Source organism: Rattus rattus, chromosome 7, assembly GCF_011064425.1.
Source record: "Rattus rattus isolate New Zealand chromosome 7, Rrattus_CSIRO_v1, whole genome shotgun sequence".
Lineage (NCBI taxonomy): Eukaryota > Metazoa > Chordata > Mammalia > Rodentia > Muridae > Rattus > Rattus rattus.
Window position 1 is genome coordinate 13,407,593 of NC_046160.1, and position 16,593 is coordinate 13,424,185.

At 40.7% G+C, this 16,593-nt stretch overlaps 1 protein-coding gene across 5 annotated transcripts in view; it reads right to left on the reverse strand.

The window, feature by feature from the left end:
- The window catches only part of Rmdn2 (regulator of microtubule dynamics 2), a 57,057-nt gene that overhangs the window by 17,406 nt on the left and 23,058 nt on the right, over window positions 1–16,593 (reverse strand). For all 5 annotated transcript variants that reach the window (XM_032908851.1, XM_032908848.1, XM_032908850.1 and 2 more), the window contains 3 exons: window positions 6,799–6,973; window positions 6,034–6,136; window positions 198–258 (listed from right to left, as the gene is read on the reverse strand). In XM_032908851.1, the coding sequence (XP_032764742.1) occupies window positions 198–258; window positions 6,034–6,136; window positions 6,799–6,973 (339 nt within the window). The remainder of the gene's footprint in view (window positions 1–197; window positions 259–6,033; window positions 6,137–6,798; window positions 6,974–16,593) is intronic.

Genomic DNA, 16,593 nt, shown 5'->3' on the forward strand with positions numbered 1-16,593 from the left:
ACCTAATGAGAAATCCGTGAGAACAAATGTAACAGTAACAGTTGCCGCACTATACCCACTATTGTTTTCTGTGAGCGAGCGTGGCTGGCCAGCTCAGTGCAGTAACTGTGTTCTTTAAAACTACTCCCCCTGGAGCAGAGAGATGACATGCATGTGTACCGGGAAGTTAGGGCTACAGGGGACCCCCACGTGCTTACCACAGATGGCAGTGTCCATTCATAGGCGCTCTGGTAATAGCTCTCTCTCCTAAAGTTTTTCCTGAAAGACAAAGAGACTCAAGTTTAGTGTCATAGGAGCGGGTTGGAAGCGGAGTCTCCAACCAAGCCAGTCGCTCCTAAGTAGGGTCCTGAGGTAGAAAGTGTCCTCCCCTCTTGTTCTTAGAGGAGGACACTTGCCCCTGGGGTCACTTAACTTACTCTGGGGGTCCGTCCTGATGATCTGCGTTTTACCAGCTTCCAAGGACTGTGTCATGCTCAAATTTAAGACCCACTGGATGAACTGATTTAAGCCAGGACAAAGAAAGTTTCTTACAAATAACGTAAACACATTATTTACTTGTAATCAATTCAAACATCGTTTTCTGAAAGCTTATTAGCTGTCATAGTGTGTGAACATCTGGGGAAGTCCATGACTTCTGGGGCCCACAGACTTCAGTGTACAGCAGATCCATAAGCAGGTAACTTGACTGAAAAGGATGATGTCAAAGGAGGACAGTGTGTGTGAGGGGGTGGGAGGGGCCAAGGAGCTTGGCCTGCTCATTCACAAGAACGGGTTCAGGGAATAAATGGAGCCCTTCCTTTATTATCCTCAGTTTATCAGCAAGGGTATCTTTATTGTTTGACACTACTAAAACATAGGAGATTGTTAAAGATTTTAAGTAAATTCGGACTGTCACTACAGTTCAAATTTGTTGTTTCCTGAATTAAAGAGTTACAGTGATTTGAAATTGAGGTGAATATTAACAGGGTGGTGGTGGCATATGCCTTTAGTCCCAGCACACAGGAGACAATCAGGCAGATGTCTGTAGATTTTAGGCCATCCTGGTCTACACAATGAAGTCAGGGCAGAACGTCTGCTGATGAGATAAAGCCAATCGCAAGGGCAGTCTAAATCCAAAATGACACATTGTTTTCCTTAAAGGTACTATGTAAGTTTCTGCTCAATAATAGGTAGAAATGTCCTTAGTAACTCAAAAGATAAAGTATTTCAATCTTAATTTTACATAAAGAGAAATGGGAATATAGGTATATTTATCCACATAAGATATATTTATAATTTCAGTTTAAAAGATAATGCTTTTTCTGTTGCCAAAAAAGCATTTCCCCCCTAGGAAAGATCTACTCTGCTAATCAATGTAGGGTCCCAGAGGTAGGGTTAGGGCAAGGCTGTTTGGTTTTATCTTCCCAGGAGAAGAAAAGCACCCAACTAAGGAATCCGAAGACCATTGGCGAGAACAAAAATAATACTGTTAAGCTTATTAACTGTATTGCATGTTAATTTTCAGCTTGGAAATACAGAACACAAGTGCCTTTTGTCTGAGGAGATAAATAAATCAAATAAATACTTGATCTATTATTATTAGAGACAATGTGATATGTTTTAAATGTAAAAAGACAGGGTTTAATGCCAACTAAGGTCTAAACGTGATATCACATCATTTTACACAACTAGATAGACAGACAATGATATAGTTTGAAAGTGTTTGGAATGGGGACTTGCTATCCATTGTTAAGTAGGGTGTCAGTGCTGCTCTAAACAGCCAGCCAGTCTCCTTGGAAAGTGGGGTTCCACGGGAGAACTGATGGCAACTCAGCCTAGCATGAAATACATAACCCAGGCCAAGCCCTCCGAGCGAGTACACTCTGCTTGAGGGTGTGCTAGGGCATGGAGGTAGAAAGGAGCTTAAATAACACTGGGAAGAATATTACATTAAAAGAGAAAAATGGAAGGCTAGACACATCCACATAAAGAGAAATCTCCAAAGAATGGAAGAGATAAAAATTGATATAAATGCTTTCAAGGGTACATAGGTACTAAATAAATAACTTCATGCCCTTGATTCCCATACTTGGGAAACAGACAGAGACAGACAGGCTCCTTGTGAGATTGAGGCCAGTCTGATCTGCAGAACAAATCAGAGTCACCCTAGGCTGCACAGAGAAACCCTTTTCATTAGGTAATAATAAATGCATGTCACTGTAAAGGAGGGTATTTGGATTCCAGACAATCATTTAGAATTATCAAAATGAAGAGGATTGTATGCTCAGTGTAATGGTGATATTACACATTTCTTTGAGAGGGGTCAAAATGGACAAAATGGAGTGGACCTGGCTAAAAACGGGGCTGCTAGATTGGATTGGAGACTTTAACATAAAAGGGGAAAGGCTTTGGAGTCCACCCAAACTGATAAAAATCAGATCGAGAGAAGGAGACCTCCGGAAGATCTTGGCAGCAGAAAGAAAGAAGAAAGTCAAAAGGACAAAATAAACCAGTAGTGTACAATGCTAAGCTCTCTAGTTGAAACAACTCTGAAACTGACTTCAGCTAGAGCTTCAGCTTAGCATGGCCACTAAATCTTGTTGGCTACAGTATTTTTATGACTTATTTATTACATGCCATCCTTTTGGATGGCATGAATGGAGTCTTATATTGCAGTGTGGTCCTCTAGTTCAACTAGTTCAGAAAGAAAGACAGACGGAGAGGAGAAAGTCATCTTTGGCTAAACTGTGTGCTTTGCACATCCCATACATTGTTGGTACTGAACTGTGCATTACTTGTAAGGAATTATGTTTTCAGAAAATGGCAACCAAGGAAACAGCATTAATAAGATCTACCCTGGAGAATGCTTGGACACCTGATCCTGCCTCAGATTGCATCGATGCCATTCCTCAAGAGACTTGCTTTCAAAACAGCTTCGGGGAGAGCTGCTGACCCCAGATGACCTTGGTTTGTCCAACCTTACAGACTGACCCATCCAGGACTTCACTTAAGCCTGAACTTTCTCAGCACAAAGAGACTGGACAACAAATGATGCCAGCTGCTTTCTTTTGACCATTTTTCCAGTTTCCTTTGAGCACACCCGAAGGAATTCTTTGCCCCAAGTCAGCAGGAAGCAACTTCGGGAAATCATGGTCCCATTCCCTTAAGATGGGGTGGATAGTTTGGGTCATTTTATGAGTTTTAGGTATATTCTCAATTAAGGGGATGGTTATACATAGTTATGGTCTTGGACAGGGAAGAAACAAAATAGAGAGCTTAGACTCAGGGATTTTTATCTTTCCTTTTCTCTGTCCTTTCTTTCTAAGGTAAAGGAAAGGGGATTGAGAAGAACAAGGGGAAACAGAATTATCATACTCAGATAATATTTATTCCTTTTCAGATCACTGATGGTGTTGGAGACTAGGGAGTCGCAGTCCTACTATGAGCATAGGATGTTTAGGATTTGAGAAGATGATGATTTTAGGATGGTAATACAAATTAGGATAGAAATTGATTTAGATACAACTTCTCATCAAGATAGGATAGATGGTAGAATACTTTACCTAAATTGTCAAATATAAACAGACTGGCTTTTAAATTTAACTTTTACCTAATAATTTTCATTATTGTTTTCTAATTGTTCCACTGTATGTTGCTAATTATTATAAGAGAAAGAGCCTTTTTATTTAGTCAAAAAGGGGGAATTGTTGAGGTTTGGTGTGTTGCTGTGTATCGTGATGCTAAATTCTGTATGTGAAGGTCTAGTTGCTTCAAGTCGACTGAATTCTCACATATGCTACCTTCTGTTGTGTAAACCTTGCTTGTTAATTTACAACTATTGGTTAATTAAGATGCCTACAGTCTGTAGCTGAACAGGAGAGGTAGGCAGGGCTTCAGTTCTTGGGCTTGGGTTCAGAAGAGAGACCAGAGGAGAGGAAGAAGAGGAGGAAGCAGGAAGGAGGAAGGCGCCATGGGGCAGGTGGATTGTGAGCGCACAGCCGTGAGGGCTGGCCTGTTAGAGTAGGAGGGGCTAAGGAGGAGCATGGAACTGACAGGGAAGTAAACAAACCAGCACACGGGGTGACACCTGCCTAGCTCTAATGCTTTAAGGCTTATTATAGATAAAAAGATTTTGTATTTTTTTTTAATTTGGGAACTAAATGATCTAAGGTTGGGTAGAAGTCCCCAAGTAATATTTACTGGAGAACTGAATTGTGTTGCTAGTCATTGGTCCTTTCTCTAGTGTGGCACTGTCCTACTCACGTGTCCCTTGTTGCACCTCTCTTCACACCTTGCCACACTTTATTTTAACACTGTTCCCCGACACTAACACGTTTAGTTAATTTCTTAAATGTACAAATAAGAGTGATCCTTTTTGCTTTACTTCAGTATGTGAATAAATTCCTTCTGTGTGAATGAAAATAGTGCCCTCTTCTTGTGATATGGTAAATTTTCTTTGTAAGTGTAAATCTCATTTTGACCCCATGCACCACTCTGGCTGCTAGATCTCCTTCCTGTTTCACCATCTCGTACACTGACTCCTGTTCTAGCTTCATTTTGTGGCTGGCTTGTAGGTGCATGCTTACCTAGCTTTCTTGTTCAGTCCTGAACTATCTGCCCAGGGATTGGCACTACCCATAGTGGGCTGGGCCCTCCTACACTGATTATCAACAAGGACAATCCCCACAGACAAGCTCACAAACCAACTGATCTAGTAAATCCCTCAGCTGAGATCCCTTCTCAGACAACTGTAAGCTTCGTCAAGTTGACAGTTAAAGCTAAGAAGGACAACTCACTTGAGTTCTTGTTCAATTTAAAAATCTCCAAGAAAATTTCCCTTCATGAGCCTCTAAGCTTCTGCTATGGACTCCTCTGTTTGAATCTTAAAATAACTCTTTGTCCCTTTATATGTTATGATGTGAACAGCATCACCTTCCCAACAACGTCAGAGGCTTCCCTCCTGATTATGCACTCTTAGTCCCATCTGCTAACAGAACACACAAGCGGAGTGCTAGAGAGAGATACATTTCTGCTGCTGAGTGTCAAACAGTTTTCACACCAATATGCTTTATTTTTTTCCAAACAGATATGAATATAAATCCTTTCAGGCTCTGGTTGAAATTTTCTTTTCTTTGAAATTAATCTCTCCTCTAGAACTGCACCATGGATAGTATCTGATAATTGGATTGCTACAGAAAACTGCTTTCCAGAAGATGCTGGAAGGTGGTGGGTAAATAGCACAGAACAAGGGGGGAGTCCCCCATCGTCTTCCAGTGAGGAACACAGAGGACACTCAGCAAGGAAATCTAGTGGCAAAAAGACCACCACAGGTTCTGGTCATATGTCCTTCGTGGAAATAAAAACAGCGGAACTGGAGGAGTTCTCACATGCTACTTCTTCCTTATACTACCCCAGGAAGGCCAGGAAAAGAGAAAGCTTTGCAACAAAAGGAGGATAAAACCTGAGGCTCAGAGAGATGGGTGCTCAGGAGCTTTGACGTGAAAGCGTCCTCATCCAAAGAAACACAAATACAACAACCAACAACCTGGTCTTCATTGTGGTTACTGTTGTTGTGAGAAATGTCAAACGTATGCAAAGTGTACACACCACAGTGTGAGGTGTGGCCATTTTGGAAATCCCTGACAACTGAGAGGTTACTTCTATGTGTTCCTGGCCTTCCATGCCATAGGAAGTGAGTTGGGGTTTAACTGATAGGGTACAGCTGGAGACCACAATCCTCCTTGGCTTATTATTGTGCTTCAAATGCTAGAACAAGTGTTTTAGTTTCCTGTGATATCATAAGCTCAAAAGGTGAAATCAGAGTTTTCCCCTGCAGTTCCCTGCCTTAGTACTGTTAGCTCAGTTGCTTTAAAGGAGCATACACTACTTTAGTCCCAGAAGACCACTTTGTTCTGAGGTTGTGTACAGTTGTTATCAGAATGTATTGAAATGGATTGAGCCTTTAACTTAGATGATTTTGCTTGTATTAAACCCATTGATGTTTTACTGCAAAACCTGGCACCTGAGAACCCCCAGTCCTGACAAAGTACTTACCAACATTAGCATAGTGTTTCTTTTCCTGCGTGTTTGTAGATAGGTCATACATGTCTCCATAGGCACGGACAAGCCGCCACAGAAACTCTATTTCTTCACTAAACTGGGAAGATAGCATTGAACATTAGAGTAATACATTAATGTGTCCACACTGACCATAATGGCTTTCATGGTACCTTAAAAAATTTAGGCAGGTACAGTGGTATTTATAGATGACTGAATTTATAAGTTTTTAAGTCCAAATATTTAAGGATAAGAAATATGACCAAATATAGTGTTACATTTAGACCTTAAAGCATTTAACATTGTACAGATATCATGACATATTCCCCCGGACCAGGCTTTCTCTCTTGTTATCCTTTGTAACTTATCTACTATCAGCGTAAGTAGCTTCCTGAGCATTTAAGTAGTACCTGTAAATTGAAGTGTAGATACTCAAAAAGACATTACAATTTTTTTACCTAAATGATGCAATTATAACTGTAAATATTTTAAGGTTTTATTGACAGATATTCCTTGCCCATCTTCATACACTGTAGTCCTATCTTTGGTATATTTGTATATTATGTGTTGATCAGTTTGGGCTCACCGGTTTTACACAGTTAACTCACACTTAATTTTAAACAGTGACTCATTTTGTAGGGGGGGCCTCCTTGTTCTCTCCCTATGAATTGTGACACAGTACTGTAGCTTCAATAGGAGCAGGGTGGTATTTTAATAAAAATTGAAAACTGTGTGAATACGATGCTGCCTCGCAATTCTTACCTTCTCTTTGTGGTCACAAAGTAGCTCGAAACTCTCCATTTTGTGAGCCTCGTTTAGCCGTAAGTGGTCTACCTTCTGAAGGAGGACATCCAACTTTAGATCCTCTATGTGTGTGTTAAGAGCCTTAGGGACCGGGAAACTCTGTTCTTCTGTGTCAGTGTTAGCTGTAATATACCTAAGACGGCAGAAACAATCACCAACTCCCTTTTAGACTTGCACATAATGACCAGAGCAATCCTTTGAAAAGGCAAGCTGAATTATTCCACGCTGTGCTAGAAAATGTCACGCAGAGAAAGGCCCAAGAGCTGGCTACTTTTAAGGACTCGGGCAATTTCTGACCAACCTTCTCAGCCACTGGCCCCTTCAGCCTCAAGGCATTTACCTGCTGTTCTCTCTGATGGGGTGTTCTTTTCCCTAGGCAGTAACATGGCGTCTACTTTTGACTAATGTCTACAGCAATGCACCTGTCTTAGTGTGGTCCACCCAGATCCTTCTACCAATTCTTCAACCCTGAATCTTTCTTCCTCTTCTTGATATGTTTACATTTTCCCCTCCATAGCACATATTCTTTTTAATGTGCTATTAATAATGACCCCACTGCATGTGTTTATAATCTACTTTTTCAGAATCAGCTCTGCTAGAATGCATGCTTCTTAGTGGTAAGGTTCACTAATGGAAGTATCCAGAGTACATTCATTAGATGCTGTTATAGATCATACCAAGCAGGGGGGATTGAGCGGCACTCAAAAATGTGTGCGTGCATATTTGCACATGTTCAGGTATTCTTCCATAGTTGAACATGATGTTCTGATTCTGTGTGTGTGTGGTGTATGTGTTCATGAATGTGTGCACATGTACAATGGGGTGCACACGAATGGTATGTGGAGGCCAGAAGTTGACACCAAGGATCTCTTAGTCACTCTCCACCTTGTTTTTTAAGACAGTGTTGATTATTTCACCTGAGGCTCACCTTGTAGCTACACTGGATGTACAGAGAGTGCCTGAGACCCTCCTGTCTCCATCCCCTCAGTGCTGGGATTACAGATGGCTGTGCCAGCATTTACATTGTGTATGGGGATCTGAACTCGGGCCCTCACATTTGTGTGGCAAGCACTTTTCTGACTGAGCCATTTTTGTAGCTCCCACGGTTTTAGTTTTTAAAAATTGATACCACCTGTTTATGCTGGCTAGTTTTATGTTAACATGACAAGCTGGAGTCATTTGTGGAGGGAACATTACTTGAGAAAGATCCCCACCAGAATGGCCTGTGAGGTTTTCTTGATTGATGATGAACATGGGAAGGCCAAGCTTACTGTGGGTGGTGGTGCCATCCTTAGGCTGGTGGTCCTGGATAGTATTATAAAGCAGGCTGAGCAAGCCATGGAGAGCAAGCCAGTAAGCAGCACTTAACTGGCCTCCTCAACAGCTCCTGCCTCCAGCTTCCTTCCCCGACTTCCTTTGCTGATGGACTGTGATGTGAAAGTGTAAGCCAAACAAACTCTTTCCTTCCCAAGTTGTTAATGGTGTTTCATCACAGCAAGAAAAACCTTAACTAAGGCAGAAATTGGTACCAGAGAGTAGATTATTTCTGTTCAGACCTGAACATATGCTTTTGGGGAGACAATGGGAGAACTCTGGAACTTTGGGCTGGGAAAGGTTGAAAGATGGTGTAAGCAGCAATGTGGCACAAAGAAGTGACAAGGGGACTGCAGACTCGTGGGTGCCTAGGAATGAGGGCAGTGGGCAGAGGAATGAAGCAGAATGTTTAAGCCTCTAAGAAGACTCGTAGAAAAATAAAGGTTGAGTGTATGGTTAAAAGTGGAAAACCTGTAAGTCCTGTAGACCTGTAAGAAACGCCTGCTCCAAAAGACTGGAAAAGCCCTGAACTTTAGCTCCACACATGGAGCCAGCCCACAAACATGAGTGTTCTTTCAAAATTTCAATTTTCAACAAAACCCGTGAGATGGTGAAAGGTAGTCAATTCAAAGAAAGAGAACACATCTCTAGACAAAGACGCAAAAGAGGTATGTGCTTTAGAGTTTAGTCAACGATTTTAAGACAATAACCTTAAATTTAATTAAAAAGCTAAGGAAAGAAGGAAGGAGTAAAAAGGATAAAAGAAAAAAAATCACACACAAACTGAAGTGTTAACAAAGAAACACACATTAGGGAAAAGAGCCAAACATAGGCTATGGGGCTAAGACTGTGAGAAAGGAACCGAAATCTGCTGGAAGCAAGCAACAGGAAAATGTGACACGAAAGCAAACAGGCAAACCTGAAGATGTTTTCTTTGAAAATGTTGTGAGGAGTGAAAAAGAATAAAGAATGAATGGAAATAGACAAAATCTGAAGGGCCTGAGACACCATTTTGTTGACCAAATGCATATGATAAGGGCACGGGAGAAAGCAAGAAGGGACAGTAGGGTTACTTGAAAAAAATAATTGCCAAAACCCCAGATCTGAAGGATAAGCACACAGAAAGCTCAGTTGAGTCCAAGTAGAATAAACCTAAGGAGGGACACCCAAGTCACCTTACACTTAAGCTGCTGATAGACGGAAAGAGCAGTTCTCAACTTCATATGGGGAAAGCAAAACAAAACAGGATATCTAAAACAATCCTGAGCAATAAAAGAAGTTCTGGAGGGATCGCCATCCCTGACCTCAAGCTGTACTATAGAGCAATAGTGATAAAACTGCATGGTGTTGGTATAGGAGCATACAGGTTGATCAGTGGAATTGAACTGATGACCCTGAAACAAACCCACACACCTATGGACACCTGATTTTTGACAAAGAAGCCCATATTATACAATAGAAAAAAAATGCACCTTAACAAATGATGCTGATCTAACAGGATGTCATCATGTAGAAAAAAAAACAAACACATCTTTACCACAACACTCAAGTCCAAGGGGATCAAAGACTTCAACATAAAATCAGATACACTAAATCTAGTAGAAGAGAAAGTGGAGAGCACCTTGAACTCATTGGTACAGGAGACAATTTCCTGAACAGAACACCAATGGCTCAGGCTCTAAGATCAACGATTGCAAAATGGGACTGCATGATACTGAAAAGCTTCTGTAAGGCAAAGGACACTGTCAATAGGGCGAAATGGCAGCCTAAAGATTGGGAAAGGATCTCGACCAAACCTACATCTGACAGAGGACTAATATCCAAAATTTATAAAGAACTCAAGAAATTAGAAACCAACAAACCAAATAACACAATTAAAAAGTGGGATACAGAGCTGCACAGAGAATTTTCAACAGAAGAATCTCGAACGGCCAAGAAACACTTAATGTTCAAAGTCCTTAGTCATCAGGGAAATGCAAATCAAAAAGACCCTGGAATTCCATCTTACATCCATCAGAATGGCTGAGATCAGAAACTCAAGTGACAGCACAGCTGGCGAGGATGTGGAGCAAGGGGACACCCCTCCATTGCTGGAGAGAGAGGAAACTTATACAGCCACTTTGGAAATCAAAGTTTCTCAAAACCTAGGAATTGCTCTACCTCTAGACCCATCTATACTCCTGGACAGATGCCCAAAAGATGCCCCACTATGCCACAGGGACACTTGCTCAACTATGCTCACAGCAGCTTTACTTGTAATAGTCAGAAACTGGAAACAACCTAGATGCTTCTCAACTGAAGAATGGATGGAGAAAATGTGGTACATCTATACAATGGAATGCTATTTAACTATTAAAAACAAAGACATCATGAATTTTGCAGGCAAATGGATGACACTGGAGAATATCATCCTAAGTGAGGTAACCCAGAGCCAGAAATACACATATGGGATGTACTCATTTACAAGTGGACATTAGTCATGAAGTGCAGGATAACCATGCTACAATCCACAGACCCAAAGAAACTGGGTAATAAGGAGGGCCCAAGGGAGAATGTGTGAATCTCACCCAGAAGGGGAAACTAAATAGTCATCGGGGGTGGAAGGAGAGAGGGAACTGGGTAGGAGAGGGGCTGAGGAGAGGAACAGGGGTGGTGATCAGGTATGGGGTTAAGGGGGTGAGAGAGGCCTGGGAGTGAGAATGGAAACAGGGGAGGGGTAACTCAGGTGACTAGCTGGAAAGCCAGGATGGGAGAGGATACAGAGAGTCTATGGTGGTGTACTCTAGCTTAGATCCCTACCAGCGGGGGATACAGAGACTAAAATGGCCACCTCATATAGCCAGGCAGGATTTCCAGAGGAGGGAAGGTGACAACAATCTACTCACAAAATCTTCAACCCAAAAGTTGTCTTGCCTACAAGATGTGCAGGGCTATAGATGGAGCAGAGACTGAGGGAACAACCAACCAATGGCTGGCCCAACTTGAGACCCATTCCATGTGAGAGAGCCAACCTCTGACACTACTAATGATATTCTGCTATGCTTGCAGACAGGCACCTAGCATAACTGTCTCCTGAAAGGCTTCACGCAGTGGTAGATAGAGGCAGACCCAGAGACCCACAGTCAAACACCAGGCAGAGCAGGGAGTCTTGTGGAAGACTGGGGGTAGAAGTGAGCAAGTCTGAGGGGTCAAGGACACCACAAAAAGACCCACGGTCAACTAACCTGGGACCATGGAGACTCACAAAGCCTGGGCCACCAACCAGGGAGCATGCAGGAGCTGGATCTAGACCCCCTACACATCAGGAGCAGATGCGCACCTAGGTACTCATATGCTTCCCCTAACAAGTGGATCTGGGGCTGTCTAAGTCTCTGTTCCCTGCCATTGGAGCTCTTTCCCTCCTACTTGGACTGGCTGATTGGGCCTCAGTTAGAGAGGTTGTGCCTATACCTGCTGGGACTAGGAGCTCCAGAGTGATGTGGTACCCGAGGGGGCTCTCCTTCTCTGAGGAGAAGAGGAAAGGGTAATGGGGGAGGGATTTGTGAGGATGGGACTGGGAAGAGAAGAAGGAGGGGGCTGTGATCAGGATGTAAAGTGTTTTTTTAAAGAAAGAAAGAAAGAAAGAAAGGAAGGAAAGAAGGAAGAAAGAAAGTGGCAAAAGAAACTCAGCATGTGTCAAGGCTCATCACCTTTAGCAGACTTCACAGCAGAAGCCTTGTTGACCAGTCAGCACTGGGGTGTTGCATTTTTAATACCATAAGAAAGAAAGAAATAACAAAATAATTCTACAACCAGCAAAAATGGTCCTTCAAAAATAACAGAAAGCTTGAATACTTATAGAAAAAAAAGCCAAGTTTATTGTCTGCTCTACAAGAAACTCTAAAAGGAGTCCTTCAGACTGGTTTCACATAAATAATCTGAAGCAAATAAAAATGTAAATTTCTCAGGCTGGGGATATTGTTCAGTTGGTACAGTACTTGTCTACCTCTCATGGAGTCCTGGGTTCAATTCCCTATTCTACGTAAACTGCTTGTGGCAACACATCCCTGTAATTCAGAGGAGGCAGAAACAGGAGGATCCTAGATGATGTAGTGCAAGGTCACACCTCACAGTCTAGGCTACAGAGCATTCTCAAAGCAACAGCAACAACAACAGCAACAATGGCAACAACAGCAATAACAGCAATAACAGCAATAACAGCAACAACAGCAACAACAACAACAACAGCAACAATAGCAACAGCAACAGCAGCAGCAACAACAACAGCAACAACAACAACAGCAACAACAACAGCAACAGCAACAACAGCAACAACAATAGCAACAACAACAACAGCAGCAGCAACAACGACGACAACAACAACTACATTAAAGAATGTTAAGTTTTTTTTTTAGTAAAGGTAAGTACATGAATAAATACTAAACCTAGTATTATTAAAATTCTGTTTACAAACTCTACTTTTTATTCAGGATTTTAAAAAAGTATAAAATTATGAAAATATATTAATGCTTATATAATACAGATATAAACTGTGACAACAACAGGAGAGTTAAGAAGGAATAGAATTTTTGCATGTAATTGAAATTTAGACAAGTTGAAAATCAATTGTTTTTTTATTGGAAACAACAGAGAACCATCCAAAGAATCTATTTAAAAAGAAATCTATTTAAAAAGAAATAACATATCATAATTGAAGAAATGAGTGTCAAAAATACTATAACACACAGAAAAAAAATAGCACCAATAAGTTCTTTCCTATTCATAATTATTGTATCAAAAGTAAGTAGATTTATTTCTCAATAAATATATATATATTGGCAAAATAGATTTAAAAATTCAGGATCCAATTATATGATGCTTACCAAACTCTATAGATAAAACAAGTTAAAGATCAAAGATGGAAAAAGATATTCCATGCGAATGGTGTCTAAAAAAATAGGTAAACGGTAACTATACTAATAGACTTAAAGTCAAAATCTGTGACAAAAACTAAATAACACTGGAACTGGGTTACTCAACTCTGCATTTTGATTAGTTATGGTTTTCTGTGATGGTCTCCATCTATTACAAGATGGCTCCTTGATGAGGGGTGAGGCTTATCCTTATCTACGAGCATGAGGACAAAGATTTAGAGTGTAGTTAAGGGTTATGCTGGCTTAGTAAAGAAATGGTGGTACGTTCTTCTCCAAGAGAAGATCCAAGACACATGACTTCACTAGCCCTGGGTGGTTGGAATGGTTTCCAATATTAGGCATGGTTTCCCTTTTATTGAATAGCACTTAATTCTAATTAGAGAGCTTCTGGTTACCATCAAGGTAGGAGTGAGTGCCACTACTGCCCAATGGATTCTTCTACAAAACAACTCCTGTACCTTAGGAACAGGGAATGTTGCAGAAGCGCTGAAAAGATTGTGAGAGCCAGAGGACTAGAGAATTTTCTGTACCCATCAAGTCTCACCAGCATGACTATCTAAACATGAGTTAACCAAGGACAACAACAACAGATATGCCAAAGTAGATGGGGAAAGACCACACAAAGACTACAGGCAACTAAGGAATGCTGAGAGTGGGACACAGTCTTGCCTAGGGATTGTCTAACACCAAAATGGTCACTCCTGAAACATACATGCACGTAACATCATATGGACTTAGCTGGTTATACATAGGAATAGATACGTGTATATGAATATGTACATACACATATATGCATATGAGAAAAATTAATGAAAAAAGAGGCCATGAATTTGAAGGAGAAATATATAGAAAGGTATGGAGGGAGGCACAGGAAGAGGGAAATGATGTAATCACATTATAATCTCAAAAATAAATAATTTAAGAAGATAAATAGCAATACATAGCAAAATGATCATTTATTAGGAATAAATTACAAGACATCAGAGCTTCTGAATATATAAAGCAACATTTGACAGAATTGAAGGAGAAAGTAACAGAAGAGTAGTAGAAAGAACATCAGTGTCCTTCATCTCTTCTTGTAGCACTAGGTGCTGAAACCAGGGCCCCACATGTGTCATGCAAATGCTCTTCCATCAAGCTATATCCCCAACCTTCATGTCCTACTTTTAGTAATGAATGAAACAATAGCATATCGGGAGGAAAATTGATTGAAAAATGATGTAGACATTACTGTAGACCATGGGCCAAATAAGGCCTCCATAAAATAACAGACTACACATGTTTCTCAGGATAAACATTCTTCAAGACAGATCATATGTTATACCACAAAATAAGTCTTAATGAATTTAAAAATATTTGCGGTGCATAAACTGTCTTTTCTGTCTCTTGGGATTCATACAAGTGCACCAGCATCATATCTGCAACAGACTCTCTTTCTGATCACAATAGAATGGAGTCAGAAACCAACAGAAAGAAGACTGAAAATCCAAGGATATTTAGAAATTTAACAATATATTTTTTGTGTATACATGAGTACGGAGGTGGGGCAGGGTATATTCATGGTATCCAGGTACATGTGTGTATGTACATACATGTGTATTCAGGTGCATGTGTGCATGTACATTCATGTGTATCTGGGTGCATTTGTGCACGTACATACAAGTGTATCCAGGTATATGTGTGTATGTACATACACTTGGAGCCCAAAAGACAGATTTGGGTGTCCTTCCTCAGGATGGCCCACCTTGGATTTTTTAGTTTATTAATTACAGTTATTATGTGTGTGCATGCAGAGGAAGTCGGAGGAAAGCTCTATGGACCTGGTGCCTTCCTTTCACAGTTAGGTAGCTCTGAACTCAGAATCGGGGTTGTTAAGCTTGGCGGCATGAGCTTCCGCTCAGAGTCGTCTTGCTGACACACCTTTTGCTGACAGAGGTCTCTCACTGGGACCTAGGGGTTCACTGATTAGGCTAGGCTAATGGCTAGCAAGCTCCCAGGAACTCTTTGTCTCTGCTTTGCCAGTGCTGGGATTGCAAGTGTGGGCTCACCACAACCAGCTTTTTACCTGGGTGCTGGGTGCTCATGTTTGTGTGGCAAGCACTTTACTTACTGAGCTATCTCCTTGTTCCATACTCTTAGACAACCAGTGGGCCAAATATGAGACCATAAGGACCACTTCAAGATATCAAGTTGAGTGCAAACGAAAGCATACCAAAGTCCATGAATGCAGCAGAGATAAAAGGAAATTTATCCTGGGCAATACATCACTAAGGCCAAGAAGGCTCACCAGACAGAGCTGGAAGTCTGGTACCACCGACCTTGACTTGAACTGATCTATCTGAATAAAAAATGAAACTCAAAGACAAAAAGGAAATTTATAGCTACAAACTCTTATATTAATAAAGAAGATCCGAAAAACAATCTAAATGCACGAAAGCATGGGAAATTAGAGAGAACAAACTCAATGGACAAAAACCCCAAAGTAACAAAAAACCAAAAATAAACAACCAAAAACACAATAGGGAGTAGAATGGAAATAAACAATAGAGACTAGAAAAATGACAGAAGAAAAATATCAACAGAAAAAGTATGTGTTCTTTAGAAAGATCCACAAAATTTGTAATTCTTTGGCTGACTGAAAACAAAAGGAAGAGTCAACTAAAATGAAGTGAGATATTATTTCTGGTGTTCTAGAAATGGGATTATAAGCAGAGTTGATGGGGACACATTAAATAACCTAGATGAAGTGGGCACATTTCTCAAAACACACAAGTGCTAGACTGAAGCAGGAAAACATAGAAACTCTTAACATTTAAAACAAACAAGCAGATTGTGAATTAGTCATCAGGAGTTTCCAGCAAGTCTAAAGTCTAGGGCCAGATGGCTTCCTTGCATGCTACCCAATGCTTTGTTTTGTTTGAGACAGGGTCTCACTGTCCATCCACAGTTGATCTGAAACTCCCTATAGACCAGGCTGGCCTTAATGAAATCACAGTGGTCCACCTGCCTCTACCTCTTGAGTTATGGGATCAAAAGCATGTGCAACCAGGCCTAGCTCTACCACACATTTAAAGCAGAATTAATAGCAGTATTCTTGAACCTGTCCACTGCCCCAACAATTGAAGTGAGAAAAACAACTCAGATGCATTCTATGAGGTCAGCATTGCCCTGACAGAAACATCAGACAAAGATTCTACCAGAAAAGAAAACTACAGACCAATATCTCTGATGAATATTTAGGCAAACATTCTCAAGTACCAGCAAACAGGATTTAACCACATATTACAAATGACCATAGCCCACAGCAGAGTAGGATCTATTATCTCGGATGCAAGGATAACTTAATACATGAAAATAAATCATCATAATATGCTATATATAATAAACAGTATAGGATATACTATATAATATATACTTTCTATACTCTATACTATATATAGTATACAATATACTATAGCAACAAAACACAGTATCATTTCCATCAATGCAAAGAAACAAAGTACTTGGCAAAATTTAGCATTTTATG